Consider the following 25855-nt stretch of genomic DNA (forward strand, 5'->3'; position numbering starts at 1 on the left):
AAAAAAAAAAACAAAAAAAAAAACAAAAAAAAAATAAAATAAAATATAATGAATGAGTTCAAGAGATCACAAAAAAAAAAAAAAAGAAAAAAAAAGAAAACATTGTGGATGATTGTTAAAAGGCTCTTCCTATGGGCCTTGCAGATCCAAGACTCACATAATAAAGGGGGCTAAGAACACAGTTACAATTGAGTCTGGCCCTGAGACAAAGAGCCTTATTTAGAGTTAAGGGCAGATATCCACCCCCACCCAATTGTTTCTGCTTGGAGCACTGCCCCTCTCCAAGGCATTTGTTATCAGTATTTGGAGTGACTTATTCTGGCCTTGAATATACTGATTGCTCCCTATAAAGGAACCTATTGAGGGACTTCTTCTTTTGTGATTCTGGGAGCAGAGGTGTTTCCTGAAAGACCTGTTTGACCCCTGCTCACAAAGAAGTAACTTCACCCTGTCCGTGGCTGTTTATGCTAAAAACATTGTCTAATATGCTAAAGATAACTGCTTCCCCATAGGATAAGCATCTAAATCACCTATCTCAATCACTATTGATAAAGGTTATGCAGGAGTCTTCTATGAATCTATGTTCTGGGAAATTCTTGCATATCAAAGAAGTTTGTCATCAGAAATCACTGTGTAAGGCAAATGCCACTTCTGTGCCGTCCCCCAAACACTTCATTATAAAATAAAGTTGAGCCCCAGTCAGGACGGAGATGCCTCCCTGGTGACCAGAAAGAATTGTGGCTCTCTCCTCCCTCCCTCTCCAACACCGTCCATCCTTCAGGGATACCTGGACCCTGGCCGGAGCTGGTCTCTGACAATAAGGTAGATACCATCCCTATTTTATAAATGAAGAAAATGATGTTTAGAAATAACTTGTCAACTGTTATAGTAATAGGGAGTGGCAGAGCTGGGATGAAGTCTTAGTATTTGACTTGAAAGTGCACAGTCTCTTCTGCCATAACTGGGACCCATTCTCTCTGATATAACCATGGCTCTTAAAACTGCTGTGGCAATTCTTAGTGTCTGCAATGTTTGCGAAAGCCTATACAAACTTCTTTTATAAGAAACGATACTGAAAACTAGTATGGGCAAGCCAAGCCCAACTTTTGGGAGAAAAGCTTCAGTTCTAAAAGTCTCAAAGGTTTTCTTTTTTTGTAACAAATCCTAGTTTTAAGTGTTCTCCTCCAAAGTGGAAACTTCTTTTATACAAAGTTTTGTAAACTTGCTGATTATACAAGCATTTGACCAATCTAAGGTTTTAACAGTACTTCATTGCTCAAATGCTCAAAATAAAATGTTAAATTTAATTAACTTATTTGCTTTTTTTTCTTTGTTTTTTTTCACCTAGAGTATATTCTCCTTAGTTCTCACTACTGTAAGTTTTATTTACTAACCACACAAACATAGTTTTCCTTAAAAATTTTCTGAAAAAATAAGTAGCAAAATGAAAAAATATATAAAGTATTTGTAATCTCCAATTATTGAGACATTTGAAAAAAGGAGTTAAGATTATAAAGCCAGGGGCGCCTGGGTGGCTTAGTCAGTTAAGCGTCCGACTTTCACTTAGGTCATGATCTCACGGTTCGTGGGTTCGAGCCCCGCGTCGGGCTCTGTGCTGACTGCCGGCTCAGAGCCTGGAGCCTGTTTCAATCTGTGACTCCCTCTCTCTCTGACCCTCCCCTGCTCACGCTGTCTCTCTCTCTCTCCTAGAAATAAAAACATTAAAAAAAAAAAAGATTATAAAAAAAAAAAAAGAAAAAGAAAAAAACAGTGGATATGTAGAAACTAATTTGACAAAAAACATTAAAAAAAAAATTAAAAAAAAAAAAAGATTATAAAACCAGAGAATCCAGCTTCCTTCATTGCTTTTTTGTTTTTGTAGCAAACTATTTGCTAAATGTGTTTGCTAAATTAAAAGAATACATACAGATGACAGATACTGTGTAGCTTTTCTATATAAATTTTAACATTTACAAGTAAACAAATGGCTCTCTGAAATGCCTAAAGCTGCCTTGCCCTGACAATGAGTAGAAATGCTTAGTATCCAGCTAAATTTAGAAAAATAAGCTACTGTTCAAATGAAAATCATCTAAACTATACCTTTCTGAATAACTTATAGTCATCAAGAAAAAAATGCAGTTTATTACAAATTCCTTCACTGTGTTTACTGTCAAAGGTTGAACATTCTCTTTGCTCGTTTCCTTTTGTCAACTAAATTTGGATTGTCCAATCCAATTTTCTGAATTTGAGCTAAATTGACCTTAGATTGGAGTGCAATGGGAACATTTTCCACAGACCAGTTACTTGATATATACTTTTTCATTTAATTTGAGACTTATATAGAGATGCTCTACAAGTCTCATGTTGAAGAGGGAGTCTAATTATATGTTTCTTGCACATGAAATTTATGTTGTTTATGCTATCTGAATTCTCTGAACTTGATTGTAAAATAATTAATTCATTGTATCTTTTCTGAGTCACAGCATCAACATTCATTAGATTCCATAGACCTCTTCTTGTAAATGACATTTGGAAGAAGGAAAAAGCCACAGCCAAAGCCTCATGATCCACATTTCCATGCTGCATTATCTAGCAGCACAGTGCTTTTAATCAACTTAGTGATATTAGGGTAGCTTTTCCTTTTTCACATGTTTTATTTGCCAATTTGCAATTTTTGAGATCTAATGTTTCCAACCCACCAGTTTTTTGCTGATATGTAAACAATCTGGGCCTTTTCTTTGCCATTCAGTGTATGCACTTTCACATTTGGTTGAGGAGTAGATCCCTGTACTGAATACCATTGCACCTGAACAGAACCAGCAAGAGTGAATGGAGGTTAAGTGCAGAGTCTCAAGGACGCTTTCTCATCTCCTTCCCTGTCAATGGCTAAGGTCCTTTGACTAAACACTAACATTTGCAGACAGCCAACTCAGCCTCAGTACAATATATATTTGTATTCAGTGATGGCATATGAGTAAACTGTTTTTCTTCCAATTCAGTTATGTTGATTCTTCTCCTTTAGCTGGAATTGGTTTTGATATCCTCAGTGAGATTATTTGGCAAATGATCATTTCTCCTTTTTAAGGTTTTCAAAAGGACAACACCTTTTGTTCATGATTAGAAAGGTGCCAATTCTTATTACTTTATACATTTATTTTTAAAGAGTTCATTTTTTATATTTACCACTTGTATTAGACAAATTACTTGTTTCCACATTAGAAGAAAGAACTCATCTATTTAAAGACAGCAATTCGATGAGTTTTAGCAGATGTATACTCCTGTGAAACTACTGCCTCCATCAAGATAAAAACCATTTCTGTCACCCCAGTAGGATTAAACTGCCCTCTCTGTTCATTCCTCTTAGTTGAGCCCTAGGAAACTACTAATCTGCTTTAAATGTTTATTTATCTATTTTGAGAGAGTGAGGGAGAGAAAGAGGGGGAGGGAGGGAGAGAGGGGTAGAGAGAGAGAGAGAGAGAGAGAGAGAGAATCCCAAGCAGGCTCTGTGGTGTCAATGCAGAGCCTGCCACAGGGCTCTAACTCATGAACCGAAATCAAGAGCTTGGTACTTAACCATGTGAACCACCCAGGTGCCCTCTGATCTGCTTGATGATGCTAGAGATTAGGCTGCATTTTCTAAAATTGTATAAAATTAGATCTTATGGTATACATTCTTTTATGTGTGCTTTCTTTCACATGGCTTAAGTTGAATATAGACAGAGAATGCTGACCATATTTGAAGCCATGGTTGGGATAATTCCAATCAATTAGGAGTGAACAGTAATTGAAAAGTAAAAAGGATGGCCTAGGTATTTGGGTTAAAGAAACCAAAGAAAAATTGTAAAAAATATATAAATAGAAGGCATAATATATTTGTGCTGTTAAAACTACAAAGAATATTTTTAAAAAGGAATATAAATCCTTGCCAGAGAGTAACTTCTGGGTCAGCTAAAAATTAAAACTTTTCCATTAAGGCATCCAATAATCACTGTATTTAAGAAATTGAGCATCAACATGAAGCAAAATTTTGAAATGATTAATTTAGACATAAAAATATAACAAGTTCAGGAAATGTCGCCACTAGTTTTTCAGGTTCACCTGAATCTGATTTTAGTTCCCACATTTAGTTCCCACTCTTTTCAGAGGATATTTAAATAATTTGACTGTGACAAGCCAAACTGTTTTGAGACCTCATTGAAAGTCAAATGAAAACATTAATCTAATGCAAAAATATTCTAGTCAGGCACAGAAATGCTGCAGGTTAGAAAATAAAAATGTTGCCTGTGAGAAGGAAAATCAATCAATTCAGAAAAAGCAGGTATTGGTTCAAATCTACATAGTCAGTAGTGACTAGAAATCACTAGAATTTCAGGGGATTATATTTTTTCTAAAGAATCATCAGATAGTCTTGGGCTATGTCTACATTGCAAAATCAGTTTGTTTGGCTAACTTTTCACCTAAGTAAATTAGAGAATCAGTCAAACAACTGATCATATCTTTTTTTTCCTCACTGTCTTCACTGTGTTTTTGGACAGGCTTCAGTGACCAGCATACAAATAATTATAGCACAAAACAGTTAGGTAAGTGACTTGTGGAATAGCAGTCTTAATTGAGCAAAGAAAATCCAGAAAACAAAAAACAGAAAACACTTTCATACTATTAAATGACACTAAATTGTTCAATATTAAGTGAAAACAACCTTTTAATTTCAGCTATGAATTCATAATCTATGCCTTCCTTGGTGAGGCAATGTAACAAATATTGCTTTGCTATTCAATCAGAACTGCTCCTGGTTTGTGTGATTAAGTGGCTATATATCCCTATGTTTTGGCTAACTATAGATATAGGTAACTATATAATAGGAGTAATGACCTTAGTCTGTGACTTACCATCTGTACCACAATTGCTTAGTCTCTTTAAGCCTTTTTGTCTTTATCTGTTTATTTTTTAATCAAAAAATTTTTAATGTTTATTTATTTTTGAGAGAGAGAGGGAGAAGGAGAAAGAAAGAGAGAGAGAGAGAGAGAGAAAGCTGGAGAAGGGCAGAGATAGAGGGAGACACAGAATCCAAAGCAGGCTCCAGGCTCTGAGACATCAACACAGAACCCAACGGGAGGCTCCAACTCACAAACCATGAGATCATGACCTGAGCTGAAGTCAGACACTTAATCGACTGGGCCACCCAGGCACCCCAGTCTTTATCTGTTTAAAAGACATCATATACTGGTTCCTGGGTGGCTCAGTCAGTTAAGCATCCAACTTTGGCTCAGGTCTGCTCTCAGCACAGAGCTGGGTTACCATACTCTGTCTCCTCCTCTCCCTGCCCCTCCCCCACTTGCTTGTGCACATGCACACTGTCTCTTTTCTCAAAAATAAATAAACATTAAAAAAGTTATGTTATAGAGTTATGAGTATTGAATTAGCTAATGCTTATGAAAATTGAGTGCAATGCCTGGCACAAAGAAACATTAATGATACTTTCATATTCCATGAGATGCTATCAACTAATTCATGCATTTGACAAATATTAATTGAACTTTTATTAGGACCAAACAGTACAAAATCCACAGCCCCTGTACTGATGAAGCTTAATGTGTAGCAGGGAATACATGCAAATACATGACCAATTTCCAGACTGCTATGCTGAGATAAGCAAGAGTGGGTTAAGCTGTGGGGATATATGAGTGGACTCCCTGGAGGAGGGAATAGAAATTACTTAGGAGAAAAGTGATATTGGAGAAACAGAGAAGGAGCAAGGAGGGGAAGAATGGAAGGAGGTAGAGCAGGGATGGATGTTTCCATCAGCGCAAACAGCTATGTGTTAAAGCCTATATACTTTTTTTAAATTCAGCTTTTCAGATAGAGATTACAGATGCAATTCAACTGAGAAAAAAAAAAGGATTTAAAAACCCCTCAAACTTTGTTTTCTGTCTATTGCTTACAGTGCTCGGGAACAAACTTGGCAAATAACAGCTCTTTAGTCTCATATTTAAGAAGCAAAAAAGAAGAGACTGTCAAACCCAGAAGAGGTTAATAATAGTTTAATGCTAAAATATCTGCCCTTAAGGTCGACCATATTTCAATAGAAGGAGACTCAGAATATCTTTCTCATTCTTTGTACGAAATGGAAAAAAAATAAAGAGAAAGAATTAGAAGAAGCATGTAATCAATCCTTTCCTTTACAAATCCCAGCAATTCAGGAGACTGCCAGCGGCTAAATCTTTCAGGGACCACAGACAGGAAAAAGCCTATTAAAATGTGCTCCATTCCCAAAGAAAGGGTCACTCAAGATCCTCAGACCCTTAACTCTCAATAGACTTAATGAAAGCCAACTGCTATTTTAAGAATTTAGAAGGGGATTTCCCTCCCCAAAGAAAAGAAGCCAGACATCATCAATGCTCTAACACTGTTTCATCCATGGCACCAGGCATTGCTTTTCACTAACTTTTTGTTGGTTGTTAAAGCCATTAAATGAGGGTTTAGTGACTGAGAATACAGTTCATCACATACAAGGCTTAAAATATAATTGATACAAAGACCATCCCTCCAGGATTAAAGAGTTTGAATCATTCTGTGAGGCTGCCATGTTCTGTTCTTCATGCTGGTCAAGGTAATATTAAGCCTTTCCGAAAAGGAGTATGTTGTTCTCCGCACTGGTTAGTAACCATACTTTCAACCTCAGTGGGAAGAAGATAATCCAGACTCCCCTCAAATAGTACAGATCCAGTAGCTGGATACAAAATGAATCTTACTTTAAGACTTACTGCAACTCAGTTTCATGTGATTAATGAAAATGATATATGGATTTCTCTTGTAGAATCTTTCTCAAGAGTTCTTCATGTAACATTGTCCTGACACCCCTATTAATTGCAAGGATATCTCTGTGGACAGGTAGACATTAGACATCATTATCATCTGCAAATGAGAAACTTGAGACAGAAAGAAGTCAAGTGACATAACAACAGTGTCACGATAAGAATAGGAATAGAAATGAGAAAAACGATTGTGTCCTGTGAATCAAGAACAATATGATGGGATGAATTCTTCCTTTTCTCTACTGAAGGAAGGGCAGGGGCAACTTTTTTACTGCTAATTTTGAAAACATTCTCTCCTTTTGTTATAGTGCTCTTTATAGTGAAAAGGAAAATTTCACTGCATGAACTCACTGGGCACAGAGAAGAAAAGCTGCCTAACTACACAGAGGCTCCACAAATCTTCTGCAAAACCAGGACTTCTCTTACCTGACATTTTTGGCTTGGCATGATCTCTGGGATGTGCCTTGGATGAGGCTTTCCCTTCTCTGCCATTATATTCACCAACAAATGATTGTTGAGTGATTGAATGGCTGGTGTTTAAATTGTATGCTTAAATTTTGTGAATGAGCTGTAGGAAGAAGAATCACCAAGAAAGTTCTTGGATAATTAAATAACTCTGCCCAACCTTCAGCTGTGTTTTTATCCATGTTCTGTTCCAGATCTGCATCTGCATAAGGGGAGTGTCAGAATCCCTGCTGCAAATCTGAACCATGCGGCGATATAGGATTAGAATTCCCTGGCCCTTCTTTATATATAGTAAGAAATCTGCTCACAAACCAGGCAGTTATCTCCTAGATCTTAATGACATGAAGAAATTAGCCATCTGAGATATTATAAGCAAAGTTTGTAGTAATACAATCAAAAGGAGAGACAGGCCTTTAGAAACATTTCATTCAGTAAATAAACTTCACCATCAAGACTATTAAGTAGTGAAACTGTGCTTTCAGAAAAATAAAGAAGAAAAACAATGATAATAATAGCTAATATCTTTTCTCATTTAAACTCAATACAATATGTACTATTACCACCTAATAAATTAGAAAACTGGTTTTTACACATCTTGTTCAAGGACACAGGTGAGGTGTAACAGAGGTAGTATTTGAACCTGCACTGCCTGGCTCCATAGCCTGTACTCTCATTTGGTTCATCTTACAGCTTTCCAGTAGGGTGGAACTCCATACCAACAGAGATTCCCGGAACTGTCCATGCTGCAATCTCAAGAGAATACTGACATAATCTGAAAAGTTGCTTCCTCCCAAGAGTGACAGGGAGAATTTGGAAATAAAAATTGTTAAACAAGACAAGGAAATTTACAATTACCTGCATCTCTTTTTCAAGGCAAAATTCAAGGTATGACTATTGGAAATTCAATCAATAGGAAAAGAAATACCCACCTATTAAGATAGTTTCTGCTTTATTAGCTAGAAATTCTGGCTCTGGGTCCCTAGTCAGGTTGCACTCAATTAAATTCCAGGATCTTAAAAACACAACAACGTAAATGAATCTCAGCAAGCAAGGGTTGAAAATGATGAACAGAGAAATGCACAGATAACCAGAAGGCAGCATTAATATCATTATTGAAAGGTTAGCTGCTCAGGAAATCGACAAGGTGCCAAGAGGGCACTCACAGTGCCTCCCAAGAAATGAGAGCAGAGAAGAAACGAGACTGAACAGAGCAAAGCCTTTGTTGACATTTTCAAAAGCTGACTTTATACAGGCCGTATCCCTGAAGAATGGAAAATGGCAATATAAGGAACCAGTAACACTAGAAAATTGCAGGCCAGTAAGTTCACCACCAGTCACAGGGAAGCATTTGAAAGGTTTTAGAGGATCAAGAGGGGGCATCACTTCTACTCTTCTAAGTTCAGCCCTGGGCTGAGAGAAGGTAACACTCTTACAGGAAAAGCACTCCTGTCTCCCTGACTTTGGGAATTCTCAGGGTATGGCTGTGTTGTATTATGGAAAGAGCAAACAGAATGGATGACTTCATCACTAAATGCTCGGGAATAAGAAATCCTGAGGCCACGTTCCAGGATGGTTCAAAAGTGAATTCTGGTATCACAGAATTCCCGTTGTCAGTCACACCCTGACTTTCTGTGCTGTTATACACACAGATACATTTATTTTGTACAGACACAACCTTGTGTAGTGTTTCAAATGGCATAGGGGTGACTTAGAACCCACCTGTATAATGTAAATGTGAGATTCAGGGATTTATCTGACGGAGACATTTGAGGCCAAGATTCTGATGAAAGCAAGCAAGAGATGGCAGGTTTGGCCAGGTTTGTGTGAACAATATGATAGTGTGAACAGAATGAGTGAGTTTTCTCTGACTTAAATATACCTATTTTAATTTAAAGGGAGTGTGTGTCTAAGGGAATTTACTTAATGGGGTGTTAAGTAGGAGCACTATTTTTAGAATTAGTGGATGCAGCCAAAATTAAATGAGACGTTCTAATGGAGGCAGCTGAGAAAGGAAGAACATTTTAACTGGCCCTTGGAGGGAACTTTAGCTATTTCCATTGGAGTACAAAGAGAGGACAACTCAGGACTAAAGGATATTCTAGTAGTGGAGCAGGAGAGAAGGAGGGGCACCCTATTTTAATTCAGGATGAGGAATCTGAACCAAAATGAAATGTGATAGGAATGTTTAGGACATTAGCTCTGGGAACTGTGACAATCAGGTGAGGAGGCAGGGATGAATCTACATTCAGAGAAGATGAGGACAAGTTGGATTGTGAAATTTCTATTTAAATAGTAGGCAGGAACTTGTGAGTCAGAGGGAACTCTGCTTCATCTGGAGGTTTGCAGAGCTGAGGACAGACAGACTGACTTTAAATGGAGACTGAACATGTCAGAAATAGAAGTTATGACTGAACATCAACACCTGAATGGGGTTCACTAATATCATTAGAGTAATTTGTAGAATTAAATAGTTGAGGAATGCTTTCTGCTGGATATGGTACAGTAAGTTTCTCTGAATAGAGTGATGATAGTTCTTCTGTGTTTTAATTTTCACTCTTAAAGGAAAATGTGTGTGCATGTTTTAATTGACATAGAGCACATGGAATTTACTTCTGTTTTGAATTTATATAGTCTATTCCATACTACCGTATCTCGTTACAGTACATGTTTTGCTCTTGAACCATGTTTTGATTCAGGGACATATGTCTCCATACTCCAAAAGCTATTCTCATATCTTTTAATGTAACCAACAAAACCAAGTAAAAAGAACTGTTTCAAAGTTAATTCATATATAATATGCTTTATTAAGTAGCTTTTGCTATATTTCCCAATTAGTGGTATTAATTTATAAATTGTGAAAATGTATTTATAAAAATATTTAGCATGCAATTAACATTATATTAGTGCAATTGATTCATACAAATCTAGACCAGTCTTCTTAAATATTAACTTTACCTAAACCCTAGTAACCCTAGTAAAAATTATTATCACTAGTGTAAATAGGGCGAACATAGCACAGATTATGGGCTGCCCACGAAAATTCATTTCCTCCTCTTCTGGGCACAGAAGTAAGACATGGCCATATGATTGAGCTCTAGCCAATGAGATGTGACTCAAAATGATGCATGATACTCTAATGCCTCACCTGTAAAATATTTCATGCATATCTCACATATTCTTGTCCCATATATGCTCACTTGAATGGAGATGACCCCCAAGGAGACCCTGGAAGCCAAATGTTTAAAATGGGTCTTAAGTGATTTCATGGAAAGGGGCCACACCAACAACCTATTTATTCTCATAATCAAGATACAAACTTCTGTTGTTTTTGGACCACTATCCATTTTTTGGTCTATTATTGTCACAGATAACAAATTCAGATTTCATCTTAGAAAACTGTGTACCTTAGTGTCTTTTTTTCCTCACCATTACTCAAGCAGTAATGAAATGCAGAGATTGTTTCAAAAATTAATTTGGACATTTGAACTCACATTATAATTTTGGACAAAAATATTTCAGAACTACAGGCACCCCTTTAACCCTGAGGTCCTAAGTTCTAAGGCATCCATTGTAGGTAATGAATACACTTCTATGTATCTCAAATGGTATAGCTATGTCTCATCCTTGGGAGAATTAAGAAAATTATCCCTCAAATCATTTCCATAGGGCTTAATTCATTCAGGACTCCAGATGAGAAAGGCTGGAAACTTTACAAAAACATGGAAATGCATGGGGCGCCTGGGTGGCTTAGTCGGTTAAGCGTCTGACTTTCGCTTAGGTCATGATCTCGCGGTTCGTGGGTTCGAGCCCCGTGTCGAGCTCTGTGCTGACTGCCAGCTCAGAGCCTGGAGCCTATTTCAGAATCTGTATCTCCCTCTCTCTCTGACCCTCCTCTTCTCACGCTGTCTCTCTCTCTCTCCTAGAAATAAATAAAAATACTAAAAAAAAAAAAATGGAAATGTATATGCTTATAAGTGCTTTGATACATAATACACATATACGGTTTATAGGAGCCTTTATCCTTCTATATGTGTATTGATTTACTATATATAGTTCTGTATTCTTCCAGAGTGTATAGTCTCAAATACCCATATGACCTGTGTGTACTGCAATTGTCCAATATTGAAACTTGTACTTCTGTTTTGGCTGCTTTTGAAGATTCTACACTCCAGGCAACTTTCTAGTATTAACCAAAAACTATAAATTAGATGTCCAGAGTGCCTTAAGTATACATAGCACAACTCTTATGGAAACTGCTGGATCTTAGGACGTACTTTATGCTGTAGGTATCATGGGCCTTTGGACTCAGTCTTTTGCATTCATTATTGAATAGACGAGTGAATGAATAAATGAATGAATGAACGAACGATTATACTGTATTTTGGGCAATGGTTCTCAAAACATTTAGAATTGTACTATGACTTAATTCCTCAATATTCCCACTCTACTTTGGCAGCAGAGAAGGATAAGACTATATGGCAAATGGTTAAAGAAATTGCCATTAGACTTGAAGGTTGTTCTCAAAGGTTGAATCATCACACTAGGGGTGCTCTATAAAAATATGATAACTGGGCCCCACCCCTGGAAATTCTGATGAAAGCAGCATCAGGGTCTTTTTTTTTTTTTTTTTTTTTTTTTTAAGTTCTACCACAATTTCTAATGTGCAGCCGGGGTTGAGAAATCTGTGCTAGAATAATATTTCCCCCTCACGTTTGATCATAAGAATTACCCAGCAATCTTGTTTAAAAGTATGGATTCTTAGGCCCAATTTAGCACATTCTCAATCTGTGCCTTTAAAGGAGGAGTCTTTGATCTTTAAAAATTTTTTATATGTTTTTATTTATTTTTGAGAGGTAGTGACAGAGTACGAGTTGGGGAGGGGCAGAGAGAGGGAGACACAGAGTCCAAAGTGGGCTCCAGGTTCTGAGCTGTTATCACAGAGCCTGACGTGCAGCTCGAACTCATGAACTGTAAGATCATGATCTGAGCAGAAGTTGGATACTTAACTACTGAGCCATCCAGTAGTTTTTTTTATTTTTTAATGAGGGTCCCAGATGATGCTTATGATTGGGAAATTTGGGGAAATAATTCATTAGCCACCAAGCTCTTCTAGAAAAAATGCTATGGGCTAGCATTCTCAGCTGTATCCCTAGGCATAGCACAGACTCTGGCTCATATCAAGCACTCAATTATTCATATTGTTTAATTAATTCATTCCAATTTTAAAGTGGAAACAGATGAGAAAAATTTCAAAAAAATTAAAATGTCACTTGTGTCTGGTTTAATACTAGAGAACTACGAAAGTAGAGTTATGAAGGATTTCATGAGTTTCACTGGGTTCTCTTTCATGACCTACTATAATTATTGCACTGTAATCAATTGGTTTGCATTTAGATCTTTGCAAGGTGGTATTTGCCAGTGAATATTAAACTCTGTATCACCACTTATTGGGAAAGTCACAAGGGAAAGTCATAGCTAAGACTAGACTATGAGAACTAAGGAATACAACTTTAACAAATAGGTCAGTAGTTAGAAAAAACTAGTAAAATTGTTTATTTGTACTTGACTGAGTTTTTTTTGAAATGAAGGCTTTTATATTTATATTCAATTGAAAGGCAAATGTATACCTCAGCTTAAAAACAATTATTAATTTTTTACCAATATTTTTCCCTCATACTTTTTGAAAACTTCACTAATTTAGTTAAATGTATCTTTATTTTTTTTTTTAAATTTTTTTAAGGTTTTTTTTATTTATTTCTAGAGAGAGAGAGTGAGCAGGGGAGGGTCAGAGAGAGAGGGAGTCACAGACTGAAATAGGCTCCAGGCTCTGAGCTGGCAGTCAGCACAGAGCCCGACGCGGGGCTCGAACCCACGAACCGTGAGATCATGACCTAAGCGAAAGTCGGACGCTTAACCGACTAAGCCACCCAGGTGCCCCTAGTTAAATGTATCTTTAAAATTAAAATTCTTTTAGCCCTTAAAAGCTTTGTCAGTTTATAGTATCTGTCATTCGTCATCAGTAAGTTGGCTCTTTTTAAATTGTCACTAATTATTTTCCTTTATTGTCACCCAAATAAGCTGACACTCAAAAACCAATAGTGGTCTTTCTCAGATGCAGACCTAGACCCCAGTTAATTATTTGTTACTTAAAAAGAAATACTGATACGTTTGAGAATACTGTAGAGTATTTTTCCATCTTCTACACATAAGGGAACAGAGGGGTTAATAGCAAGAGCAAATGTCATTTGTATAGTGCTTCACAGTTTACAAAATGCTTTCATATACATATCTCATGGGAGTACAATGGCCACTCTATGATGGAAGTAACACTATTTCATTGCATATGAGATTTTGGTTTCAGTGTCAAACAATTTGGAAAATGTACTTTTCCGAGGAAACAGAGAGCTGCTTGTATTCAATAAAAAGCTTTAAAACCTTTAGCTGTAAACTATGCTTTGTGAGCTCCAATGCTTCAAAATGAAGGTATCAATTGGGCCAAGTTTAAGTTGGTAAGTTGGTAGGTAGTGGGGTTTACAACAAATTGGAAGGTGCATTCCTGTCTAAAGCTATATACACTTAAAAAATTAAGGGCATCTGGGTGGCTCAGTCAGTTAACGTCTTGACTTTGGCTCAGGTCATGATCTCATGATTTGTGAGTTTGAGCCACACATCAGGCTCTGTACTGATAGCTCAGAGTCTGGAGCCTGCTTCAGATTCTGTGTCTCCCTCTCTCTCTCTCTCTACCCCTCCCCTGCTCACACTCAGTCTCTCCCTTTCTCTCAAAAATGAATAAATAGTAAAAAAAAATTTAAACTATTTAAATACTATTGACCAAAGGAAACATATCATACAGATTTTCTGTTCCACACTAGCAGAACATTGGTTGTAAAAGAAGAAAGAAAGCAGGAACACAGAATCACAAGGAGATGATATTGGAAATGATTTGGGTCACAGAAAGCAAAGTTGGTAAATGCTGATATTTACCTAGTATCATAAGCCTCTGTCTATCTCTCTGTTTCGACTTGGTTTTGTTGTTGTTGGGACAGCATAATATAATGCTAAAAACACTGTGAATTACGGATGTCACCTTGGACTTAGTTTCTTTATCAGTAAAATGGAGATAATAATAGCTCTATTATAGAATTGTTGTGAGATTAACTGAGAGCATACATGATCTCCTTTCACATTGTGAGTGGTAAATGAATGGTGGGCTTTATCATCATTCTTCTCATCATCACTGGAAAGAACCGCTTCCTTACTCATTCCTACAACTTCTCCTTAGTACATACTTAAAGATCAAAATTAACTTTCAGACCTGTATGGTGAGAAGCTTCCCAAGGGAAAAGCAGAGTTCTTTCCTCTCACTCATATAAATCAACAACGGCAAAAATCAAAGACAGAAGTGTCCCCTCTCTGTAAGCTTATCAATAAGCTCAAACAGCCTCTTTACTTCACACCATAAAAAAGTAATGGGAAAGTTAGTCAGACTCTACATAAAAGTAGCCATACTTGTATCAACTAGGCCATTGCTTCCTAAAATGATATTCATAAAAATGCCCCTAAAATTTGGTTCAGTTAAAAATGCATTGATTGAACATCTCTGCAATAAAGAGAAAGATCTTCGCTCTTGAAACCCGGACATTCCCAGATTAGTGGGAGAAAGAAAAATGTAAACAGGTCATTTCAATACAAAAACGCAAATATGTCCAAGTTCCTCACTCTGATGATAATCTTTCCTTTTACCTCTTTCAGTGGGACTTCAGAAAGCACTATAGACATGCAAGGGTTAGTATGCTCTGAGGACACTGAGGGAAGATACACGCCTGTTCTTCAAAGTCTAGTTTTAGCTCTACATCCTCCAGGAAGCTTTCCACTCTACTTTGATCTCTGACTTACTCAAAATCCTTTGATTTCCAGTAAAATTGCTGCTTAATCATTTTGGTCCTTAGTAATTTTCTACCTTACATGGGAAATAAATTGTTTCTTGGGAACATGTTCTATGTACCCAACTATAGTGTAGTAAGGCCTCTAAGGGGAAGCACTTACATCCTTTTGAGCAATGTACAATGCTATATCTGCATTATTCTGAAAAACTGAATGTTTTATTTTTGGAAGATTAAAAACTAGTAAAATAAACAGTTCAAAAATAATAAATACAATAGTTTGGGACTCTGTTATAGTGAATGCATCTATGAAACAGTGTTTTATAAAATTTGAAGACTTTTGGTATGATTTAGAGCATTTGAGTTAGATTAGAAACAGAAAAAATGGTAAATATAAACATATCTGTTATAGAATAAATGTTCTATTTTTACTTTAATCACAATTTATATTTTTGGTCCTGCTTTACGACCTGGTGGTAACAACTTGCATTTATTCACAGGGCAGCAGAATACACAGTCAACTGCCCCATAATTGAAAAGTTACAGCTAGAAAAAACTTTCAACAATCACACATTTGTTTTAATACCACATGCAAAATGGTTGGGATGACAATATAATCCTCCTAAAACTTACAAATCTTCAGTTTATATTATGCTAACTTATCATCTAAATCTATTTCCTAAACACTTTTATTGAAACTCAAAGAAAAAATATTTATTAACACAAATGTTTTTAAAAGAGAGGTAAAAAACAAAAAACCTAATAACAACAAAGAAATTACCTTTGTATGAAAACTAATAATTTTAAATGGATTATATCCCACACACATTTACTTCCAATATCTAAGATTCAAACATTCTCATATCTAATTTATTTTATCTCCCCTATCTTTAATATGTCTCTCCCTTTCATTTCCACTGCCACTAGTAAAATTCTGCTTTTCATTACTTCTCACTTAAATTACTGCAACAACTGCTTCATCAGTTTCTTGACTTTCCCATCAAGTTCATCTTTTACCAAGATGCTAGATTAATTATTCCATAATACAGTTCCAAACTTCTGATTCCTAGCTCAACCATCTGCAGTACCTACTTCTTTCTCACAGAACAAAGTCTAAACTACCTAAAGTCTAGGATTTCACTGATTTTTGTGCTGTTGTTCCAATTTATCTTTCTGAATTTCTTTCCCAATCATCTGATTCCTACATTACATATACCACATACATTCATAAACACTTGATCCACTAAAGCAAAAACTATTCATTGTTCCTGTATATGCCTTTAGCTTTCTAATCTCTATTTTCTTAATGTTTTCCCTAAGCCTAGGTTACACTCTCAAATTCCATCGATCCTTTGGTGTCAAGTTGAAATGTCTCTTCTTTCATGAAGATGTTTCTAGATTCCTCAGAAGTAATTAATATCCTTCCTTCTAAAATTTTACAGAATCTTTAAATATCTCTCTTATGGAACTTGTTACTTGATACCTAAAACATAATTAGTTAAGTATTTTTCTGCTCTACTAAAACTACGAAAGGCCCTTGAGAATGAAGTGTCTGGCAGCTTCATATTGTAAGCTCTAATGGGCCAAGTATAAAGACTTTAAACATAGTAGATACCCAAATAATTATTGAACAAAAGGTTGAATAGAGTAATTACTTTTTAGTAGTCTCAGAATTGTGGACTTTATACAAAAATTTATATATGGAATCTATATGAATGTTATTGATAATAATCAAATGAAAATTATTGCCTTCGAATAATCTGACTCACTTCATAACCTAGATCAATGGTTGTCTGGCTCTTTTCCCCAGCACCTTAGGGATTCCACAGACGGCCTGGGGATCTCCCTCCCTGGCAGTAGAAAATGGTAAGTGAACAGATTTCTTTACCCTACAATTGTCTTCAACTAAAGCTGCTACATTTTGTAGATTGGCCTTCTTGTAAGACTTTGCCTAGAAAGCTTCCACTGTTTCAAAAGTTGTTTATTTTTAAAAATCTCTTGGGGTTTCACTCCTGGAATACTCTAATTCCATATTTGTTTCAAGTCTCTGACCCACACGAAAATAACTTCACATGAAAACTGCGTAAATGAGCTGCTGTGTTTTGGCTGAATTTACTATTAGAAAAATAACAAAATGGCAGCACAAAAGTAGGTAATTTAAATCAGGACCTCCCATAACACCTGACTTTGTATGAGACCTGAAATTCTATAATAGTCTTTGACCTAAATTCTTGATCTGACTTTATTGACTTGAGAACTAGCTAGCTGGTGAATCTTACAGACATCACTCTCTTTGTGGACATTTTTCATAGATTTGAATGATCCCCAAGAGGCAGTTATATAGCTTTCTATTTCTGTAAAAGACAATGACAAAACTTTCTATCACCTGGCCTTAAAGTAGCCTGTCCCCTTACCCACAGAGAAGAAAACTCTGATTTGTAATGTGTCTAAGTGAAGTTACACCATATCTTCAGTGAAGAGACACTTAAATATGTCTTAGAGTCTCAGTTAGTTACACAATTCTATGTTCATTATTTAGGGGGGAAAATACCTGTTTAAGTCACGGTGTATAATTGGCTGTGTCAGGTTGTGAAGGTACTCCATACCTTTGGCAACATCTACTGCAATAATTAATTTAGACTGCAAATCAAGAATCCTAGAATTTAAAAATAGATTCAGTGAGAATGAAATAGTCAAAGCCAGTAACACATCTTTCTTAAAGAAATCAATGGTGTGTGTGATTTGTTATTCTGTATATCTTTCAGCCTTTTTTGCTTTATTGAAGATTAAGCTAAAAATTCAAAGAAATCTGGAAAAATAGCTTTCCACATCAGATAAAGCTTAATTATAAATCAATTTAGATACCAACCCCTTATATTTAAAATATTCTACTTGAGTTTATGTTTATAATATTATATTTAATTTTTTATAATAACATAAAATGGGTTCTATTTAAATAACTGAGAGAAACCGTATTCTGATTATTGTAGGCCTATATCTAGGAAGTGAATTAAAATTAGATTATGCAAGGCTATTCTTTTTTAACTTTAAAGAATAAATATTAGGACCCCTGATAATTCTTTTATTCTGAGTTATTTTAGTCTGAGCTTATATATCTGCTTTATTGGTATGTCACATTAACTTAATTAGTATAAGCTTCAGTTGCTAATTTAAATTTCTTGGATAGTTCATCTTCAACTGAATTCCTGTTAAGAAAGCACAGAAGTATTTTTATTCATTAAAACATAATTCTTGGACAAAATTATTAGCCATCTTTAAAATGCCACCTTTCCTAGTACTCAGAGATTTCTGAAGGTAAAGGGTCACCCAGGCAGAAAGTCTCTGAGGTACTGAAGGATAATTCTGATGACACATAAAGTGATATAAGTCAGAACAAGAGAACCATACCTCTTCTGTTCATGAAGGAGGGAGAATAGAGAACCCCCTGATATGTACTGAGTGACAATGGCAAACTGGCTGGGATCATTCAAGCAAGCACCCACAAACTGAATTACACAGGGATGATTGAGCCGGCAGAGAATGGACACCTCTCGGCAAAACATATCCACATCTGATTTGGAGCAGTAGGTGTTGGCTCGGTAACTGCAAATGGCAGGAGCAGGAGATCCTCAGTCAGCAGATGGATCAAAACAAGAGGCTTGCCATGCATATGCTTCTTAAAGTTCACAACTCCAGTCGGATGCTAAATTTTCTCATTTGCTTGCTTACCGTTTTATAGCCACTATTTTATTTCTGCACCGTCCTTTATATACTTTCCCAAAGGAACCTAAAATTGTTTAAGAGAAATGAGTAAACACATTTTATCTTGAGCTGCTGAAACTACAGCAGACTAGTGTTTTCTTAGATTACCTGAGCCGATAATCTCATGGAACTCAATTTCTGAGAGTTGAAGATGGAAATGTGAGGGTAATCCAGCCCTTAGGAGGAGGACATCTGCCTTTTCTGAAAACAGGAATTGTTATTTTCTTTCTTAAGATTAAAAAACATACATGGATATGTCCGCATGATTTACATACATACTTTACTTAACCAAAAATGTCATTCCCCAGTAACATTTAATTTTCCAAATACAGTTGACCCTTGGAGATGCTAAAACCTTATCACAAATGATCCCTATCCCCCTGCATTAAAAACATGTTACTTTTCTGTCTCTGTTCTCTGACCTTTGTTATCAGGGCTAAGGGTTGATTCCTAATCTGATCAACAACTAGCTTGTCTGCATGACAGGGCAACCGGAGTGCAGTTCATATCATATCATGATAAGGAGTTTTATCTGGTCAACCCCTGCAGCCTACCACAGTAGGCTTAGCCAAATATCTATAAGTTAAATCTCAAAGGGATGCCAATTAGATGTAAAAAAATAAGTATGTGAATCATTCAGAGCAAACATCCTAAATCAAAAATTTAAAAACAAAAACTTTAAATTCTAAATAGTTAAATACAAATTTATAGTCGAATTGTATATTTAAAATAAAATTTTCCTGATTCAATAGTATTAATTTCTATGTGCAGCATCCACACAAGAATTTCCCAACGTTTACTTATTTGGGGTCTTTGGAAAAATAACCTCTTTTTTCAAATTTATTTTCCTATGGCACACCTATTCCTAATTCTCCTTAAAAATATTAACATTGGCAATTTAGATTTCATTAAAAGTACAAATGTCTTTAAGAATTTGATCTTTCTTTAGTACTCATGAAATTCTCTGTTATATCTTCATGAACTGAGATGGCATATTCAAAACAAAACAGCAGATAAGGTTAACTGGGAAGAATGGCTTGTTGGTAATATTCTTTATGAATGCAAAATAGTTATCATGTACCATATGTAAAACAAAATAGAAAGTTATATTTGAGGCAATAGGAATCTGGAATAATAAAGTATAACAACTGTCCCATATTGAAATACCTTTTGTCATGCTTTTTATCTTCCCCAAGGGAGATGGAAGAGACACATAGGAGCCATCTAGAAATCAAATTAGATTATAGAGTTGAAAGTAGCCATCATTTTTTTCTACATAAACATTAAATATTATAAAAAGAAGCAGGTGACAAAAGAAATTTGCTAAGAAAACCAAGTGAGAATATAGCTTTAACCCAGGTCTTTCTCTGGATACTGAAACTGTATAGTGAGCGTTTATTTGGAAAGTACATAAAAAGATTAAAAATAAAAAACCAAGATCCAGCAGACTCCACAAGATTTAATTTGTGTCTGGGTATGATATTCTTTGGCCTGCCTTAATAGATTACTGAACACGACTGCTCTCAGTTCACCCATGCCTCCCTAGTCATGAATAAGCCTCAAAAACACCCAGTTCAGGGAATCTTAGTTAGCCTTGAAGGAACTGCAGATTGGTGAATTAGAAAAAAACAGCTTAAATGAAGGCTTTCTTCTGTTTTTAAGTTTATTTATTTATTTTGAGAGAAAGAGAAAATGTGAGTGGGAGAGGGGCAGAGAGAGAATCCCAAGCCAGTTCCTCACCGTCAGCATGGATTCAGATTCTGGGCTTGATCTCACAAGCCATGAAATCATAACCTGAGCTGAAATCAAAAGTCGGCTCAACCAACTAAGCTACCCAGGTGCTCCAAGTGAAGGCTTCTTTATTTTCAGCCTCACCCAGATAAAAGTTTTCTTAAAATCTCACATGCCTTCCTCCTTAACCCCAGAATAACAGTAATAGAAACAAAGGTTTGCCATTAGGCACAATATTGTACTAACAACAAAAAGTGAGTAAGAAAGTCATACCTCCTCCAGGCTGAGAATATTCATTACAGGGCAGTTCATCCTGTGGTCTCTTATAATGCTTCAGAAGTGTGACAATCGCATCATGTCCTTCATGAAAAGACAGAAAAGACAAAGAATCTTAATTTCTGTTTGATTTATTCAGCTCACCATATAACTCAAAAGTGACTAGAGACAGCTTGAAGCACAGGCAATATCCTAAGAGATATTATATTGTAGTAGGTATGCAGTACTTTTACTCATTCTTTCATTCATTCATTCAGTCAGTCAGTCAAAATAATTCATTGAGCCTCAGCTGTAGGTGAGACTCTGTTAAGCACTATATTGGGTGGGAGGGATACAAAAAACAAAGTGACTATGGTTCTGTCCCTAAGAAGCTTACTGTAGTTGAATAATGATGAGAATTTCTAAATGAGGAAATATGAGATGCTAAAGGGACCATTAAAAGGGTGAAATGCACATATGGTAACCAGGAAAGAAGGATGTGTTTGCTTTGATTGAACATTACATTTGGTTGGCAACTGAAGTATAACATGGTCCTAAGATAATTTACATAGGTTTTTGTGACAGGAGACAGCTGGCTGGCTGCCTATCAATATTTGTGCTCCCCATTCATGGAGTGATTTTGTCACTGGAAATGGCTGTCCACCCTGGGAGATAAGTGCCCTGTCGCCCCTGCATCCACTTATGGCCTTGTGAGAAATTCTCACCAAGGGAATATGAACAAAAGTGATGCCACTTGCAACTCTGAGCTTTTAGAAAAAGACCTTCTCTACTCTGCCAATCCACTGGCTGAATGCAGATGGTTCTAAGGTCCTAGGGGATGGGAGAAAGCCATCTACTGACCAGAAATGCCCACACTGGACTTTTACACAACTGAGAAGTAAATTGCTGAGAACACCACCAAAATTAGGGGGGTTATTAATTGTAGTAGGTACTTACTGTGTAAGATAAAAAATGCCAAATGCTCCCGAGTAGACCAATGACTTTAAATAGAACTAAACTGTTTGATATTATATTATGTTTTAACTATAAAAATAATCTACTGAAGCTAATTTATACAAGAGAAAAACAAAGTCAGCCTTAAAGACCCTGCCAAGAGACTTGTGAAATGCAATAGAACTCATTATGAAAATGGTAAACTTTAGGAATTGAAAAAGCAGAAGTGCTTATCAGTCATGGAGGTTTCATAGTTAACACTGGTTTAGAACACACCTAGCTAATGTATACTGTATAGGCTGAGAAGTATGCCTGTTTATTAAATCCCTCTTCAAAAATAAAAAAGAATTTAATAGAGCATGCAAGATCATGAGATGGAGTAATTAAGATACTAACTAGCATTAAAAGCTTTTCCTGAGCCACCTGGGTGGCTTAGATGGTTAAGCGAATGACTTCAGCTCAGGTCATGATCTCATGGTTTGTGCCGAGCCAGGCATTGGACTCTGTGTTGGCAGTGTGGAGCCTGCTTCAGATTCTGTCTCCCTCTCTCTCTGCCCCTCCCTGCTCAGTCTCCTTCTCTCTCTCTCTCTCTCTCTCTCTCGCTCTCACTCTCTCGCTCTTTCTCTCTCAAAAATAAATAAAATAAATATAAAAAAAGTTTTTCCAAATGTAATATCCCAACACCAGCTTCTTCAAGAAAAACAACATTGTGATGACAATTGTTAAAATTTGTAGCAAAACTTAAATCTACAGAATTAACAACTGTTGTCCATTTTCTTATCCATAGATTTCAATTCATGACTGTATATCTATAATTTTCTCAAATCACAAACATAGGTTATGAGGAAATAATGAGGAGCCAGTCCTATTCACACTTTTTCTTTGGATTCTCCTGTGCTTACAATCAGGGACACCTCATGACCTGAACGGAATTAGACAATAGGCAAATTTCTAACAGACAATATAAAGGTCCCAAGGTGGGAGCAAATGTGACACCTTCCTAAGTGAAAGAAGGCCAGTGTGGTTGGGGCATCACAGGCAAGGATGAGAAGGGTTCCAGACCTGGCTGGAGAAATAAATAAGTGCATATCATGTCAGGTAGCACTTCACAAACTTTTTAGTGTGTTTAAGAATCAGCTGGAGCACATGTTAAACCACAGATTCCTGAGCCCTGCCCCTAGAGATTCTGACCAAAAGGTCTACAGTGGGACCTGAGAGTTGCTTTTGTAACAAGGTCCCAGCTGATGCTGACCAGGAGTTCACACTTCAATGCAATTGATGTGGAGCTTTGGATTTTAAAATAAGGAGTTTGGATTTTAATGTAGGAGGGATGGGGAACACTTGAAGACTTTTAAAAAATGTTATTTATTTATTTTGAGTGGGGGTGGGGGGATGCAAGCAAGTGAGCAAGGGTGGGGCAGAGAGAGAGAGAGAGAGAGAGAGAGAGAGAGAGAGAGAGAGAATCCCAAGCAGGCTCCATTCTTAGCCAGGAGTCTGGTATGGGGCTCAATATCACAACCGTGAGATTATGACCTGAGCTGCAAGTCAAGGGCCTGATGCTTAACTGGCTGAGCCACCCAGGTGCCCCTGAAGGATTTAAGGACATGACCTACTTTACTTTTTAAAAAAGATCCTTATTTATAGGTTAGAGTTATGATACACTAAGGCTGTTGTAAAGATTGAGATAATGCATGTGACAGGCCTAACAATTCTAACAAGTAAATATACATCTCAGATCTTTTCACTGCTTTCTTGCCTTCCCAGTTAGCCCCAAGAATTGTAAATGAATTTGGAAACACATATGGAACTTCAGATAAATTTTCTAAACATCAATATATTCAATTTCTATTACTGCTATTGTTAATTACTGCAAATTTAGTGTCTTAAACAGGATAACATTATTGTCTTCTAGCTCTGGAAGTCAGAAGTCCAGCAGAGTTCTCAATGGGCTAAAGCAAGGTGTTGTCAGGTTTCATTCCTTTCTAAAAGCTCCTGAGAAACATCAATTTCCTTGCTTTTTCCAGCCTTGAAAGAGCACTGACATTCCTTGGCTGTTACCCCCCTTTTAGATTTTCAAAGCTAGCAATGACTGACTGAATCCTCACTCCACATCACTATGACCTCTGCTTCTGCCTCCCTCCTCCACATTTAAGGACCCCTGATATTACATGAAGCCCCTGTTGGATAATCCAATATAGTCTCTCTCAAGAAGTCAGCTAATTAGCAGCCTTAATTCCCCTTTCTCATGTAAGGCAGCATATTAATAAATTGCAGGGAATAGGCCCTGGATATTTTTGGGGGGCATTACTCTGCCACCCCCCTCCCCCCCAGTGTGATGGAAATTTCAGTGTGCTCTGTTTGCATGTTGGTGCTGCCTCCTGCTGCCCACCTCCCTTTCTTCCCCAGAGCTGATGGTCATTTTAATCTCAGGATAAAAGTAGCACCATCAACAAAAAGTTCTTTGGAATTAAAATCCTCCTTCATGTGTCCTGCTGCTAGATTCACAGGTTCGGAGGTTTGTCTGCTCCTCTCTATGCTGTCTGCCCCCACTTTAATAGAACCTGTGGTGCTTTTAGTTGTTCTTTTACTTAATTTGGTCTTTAAGTGTTTGGGACCAGGAAAAACGAAAAACAAAACAAAACAAAACAAATCCTCTTATTTCTGTTTTTCCTTTGGGAAAAATAAAACAACCTAAACGCCAAGCATTTACCCAAGCATAACAAAGCTTAATTCACAAAGCCCACCTCCTTGCCTGTCTCAGCCTCTCTGTTGGACTGACTGTGGTTGACAGCAGAGAGGGAGAGGGCCTCCTGCTTTCCCTAGTGAAGCAGAAAGCCGCATCTTGAATCCTGACCGTCTGTGTAACATCGTGATCACACCCTTGATGTTACCTTTCATTTCAACAGCTCTCTTGGCTCCACTTGCTCTGAGCAGTTTTAATTTCCTGCCAGCACAGTGGCACAATTTGCTGGCATTTTCTTTGGGATGCTTTTCATCAAGAGCCTAATGAGTGCCTGGGTTCTGGCTGATGATAAGCACGAGGCTGCCAGGGAAATGCCAAGAGGCCCCTCGGCTCTGGAAGGCATCTCCGCCTGATTTCCCACCTCCTGCTAACTATGGGCTGAGGCACACATGTATGGGAAATTCTCCACTGCTATCACTGCTCTGACAAGCTACAAAAGCGTATGCAAAGAAACCTGGAAACCACTGGGGCCCAGCTCCCTGATACATGGCCACAAGGAGTTAAGTAGAAAAATGCCTTGATGGAATCCACTAAATGGACTTGTTAAGGCAAACTCCCGATAATGGATATACCCCGATAACCAAGGCACACTAATGGAACACGTCCAGAGATAATCAAACTTCCACTAATTAACTAAAATGTTTTCCCATATCTAAGAATTTGCTATCTACATCCAAGTATTTTACCCAAAACAGGAGGTTGCTATGTTATTAGCCTAATGCAGTTATAATAATGCTTTGCACTTTTGGAGGATTACTCATTAAAGCCCATGAAGCTTTTTGCTAGCTTGGAGTGTCTTTCATTTCTTAAACCCCACTCTTCCAGTCTGTCTGTACCATTCAAATTCCATGCGTTTCCTTTGATTCATCTTCTGTTCCCTTCTTTATACGTGGGAGCTATTTCCCTCAAATCTCTTTGCTTTCAACTTTCTGAATATCTTTAAAAACTAGATTATTGTTTAAGGCTACACGTCCATCCAAAGGGCTGTTACATAGACAGCCTACTATGTATATCATGGTCATGAATATAACAGAGGGTTCATAGTTATTCAAAAAGGAAAAGGACCCATTTTATTATATCCCTATATGGTTGTCTCTCCACTCCCACCATTTCATCTTAGGAACAACAAATGCTGTTTATTGCTATAAAAATTATTTTAAGAATATAGACAAAATCTCATTATGAAAATTACTTTAAGTACTAGGTCTGAAGATTAATAGTAAATGACACTGATACTAAGGTCTTCT

The 25855-nt window shown here is 36.8% G+C and overlaps 1 protein-coding gene across 1 annotated transcript in view; it reads right to left on the reverse strand.

The window, feature by feature from the left end:
* TNNI3K (TNNI3 interacting kinase) overlaps nucleotides 1–25855 on the reverse strand; it is a gene marked incomplete at its 5' end in the record, with an annotated part of 196424 nt that overhangs the window by 145489 nt on the left and 25080 nt on the right. The window contains 6 exons of the mRNA XM_039222129.1: nucleotides 17715–17819; nucleotides 18572–18766; nucleotides 18893–18950; nucleotides 19034–19126; nucleotides 20093–20149; nucleotides 20930–21016. Coding sequence (XP_039078060.1) covers nucleotides 17715–17819; nucleotides 18572–18766; nucleotides 18893–18950; nucleotides 19034–19126; nucleotides 20093–20149; nucleotides 20930–21016 — 595 coding nt within the window. The remainder of the gene's footprint in view (nucleotides 1–17714; nucleotides 17820–18571; nucleotides 18767–18892; nucleotides 18951–19033; nucleotides 19127–20092; nucleotides 20150–20929; nucleotides 21017–25855) is intronic.

Source organism: Hyaena hyaena, unplaced genomic scaffold (genome assembly GCF_003009895.1).
Source record: "Hyaena hyaena isolate Hyena2069 unplaced genomic scaffold, ASM300989v1 scaffold_1061, whole genome shotgun sequence".
In the NCBI taxonomy this organism is placed as follows: domain Eukaryota; kingdom Metazoa; phylum Chordata; class Mammalia; order Carnivora; family Hyaenidae; genus Hyaena; species Hyaena hyaena.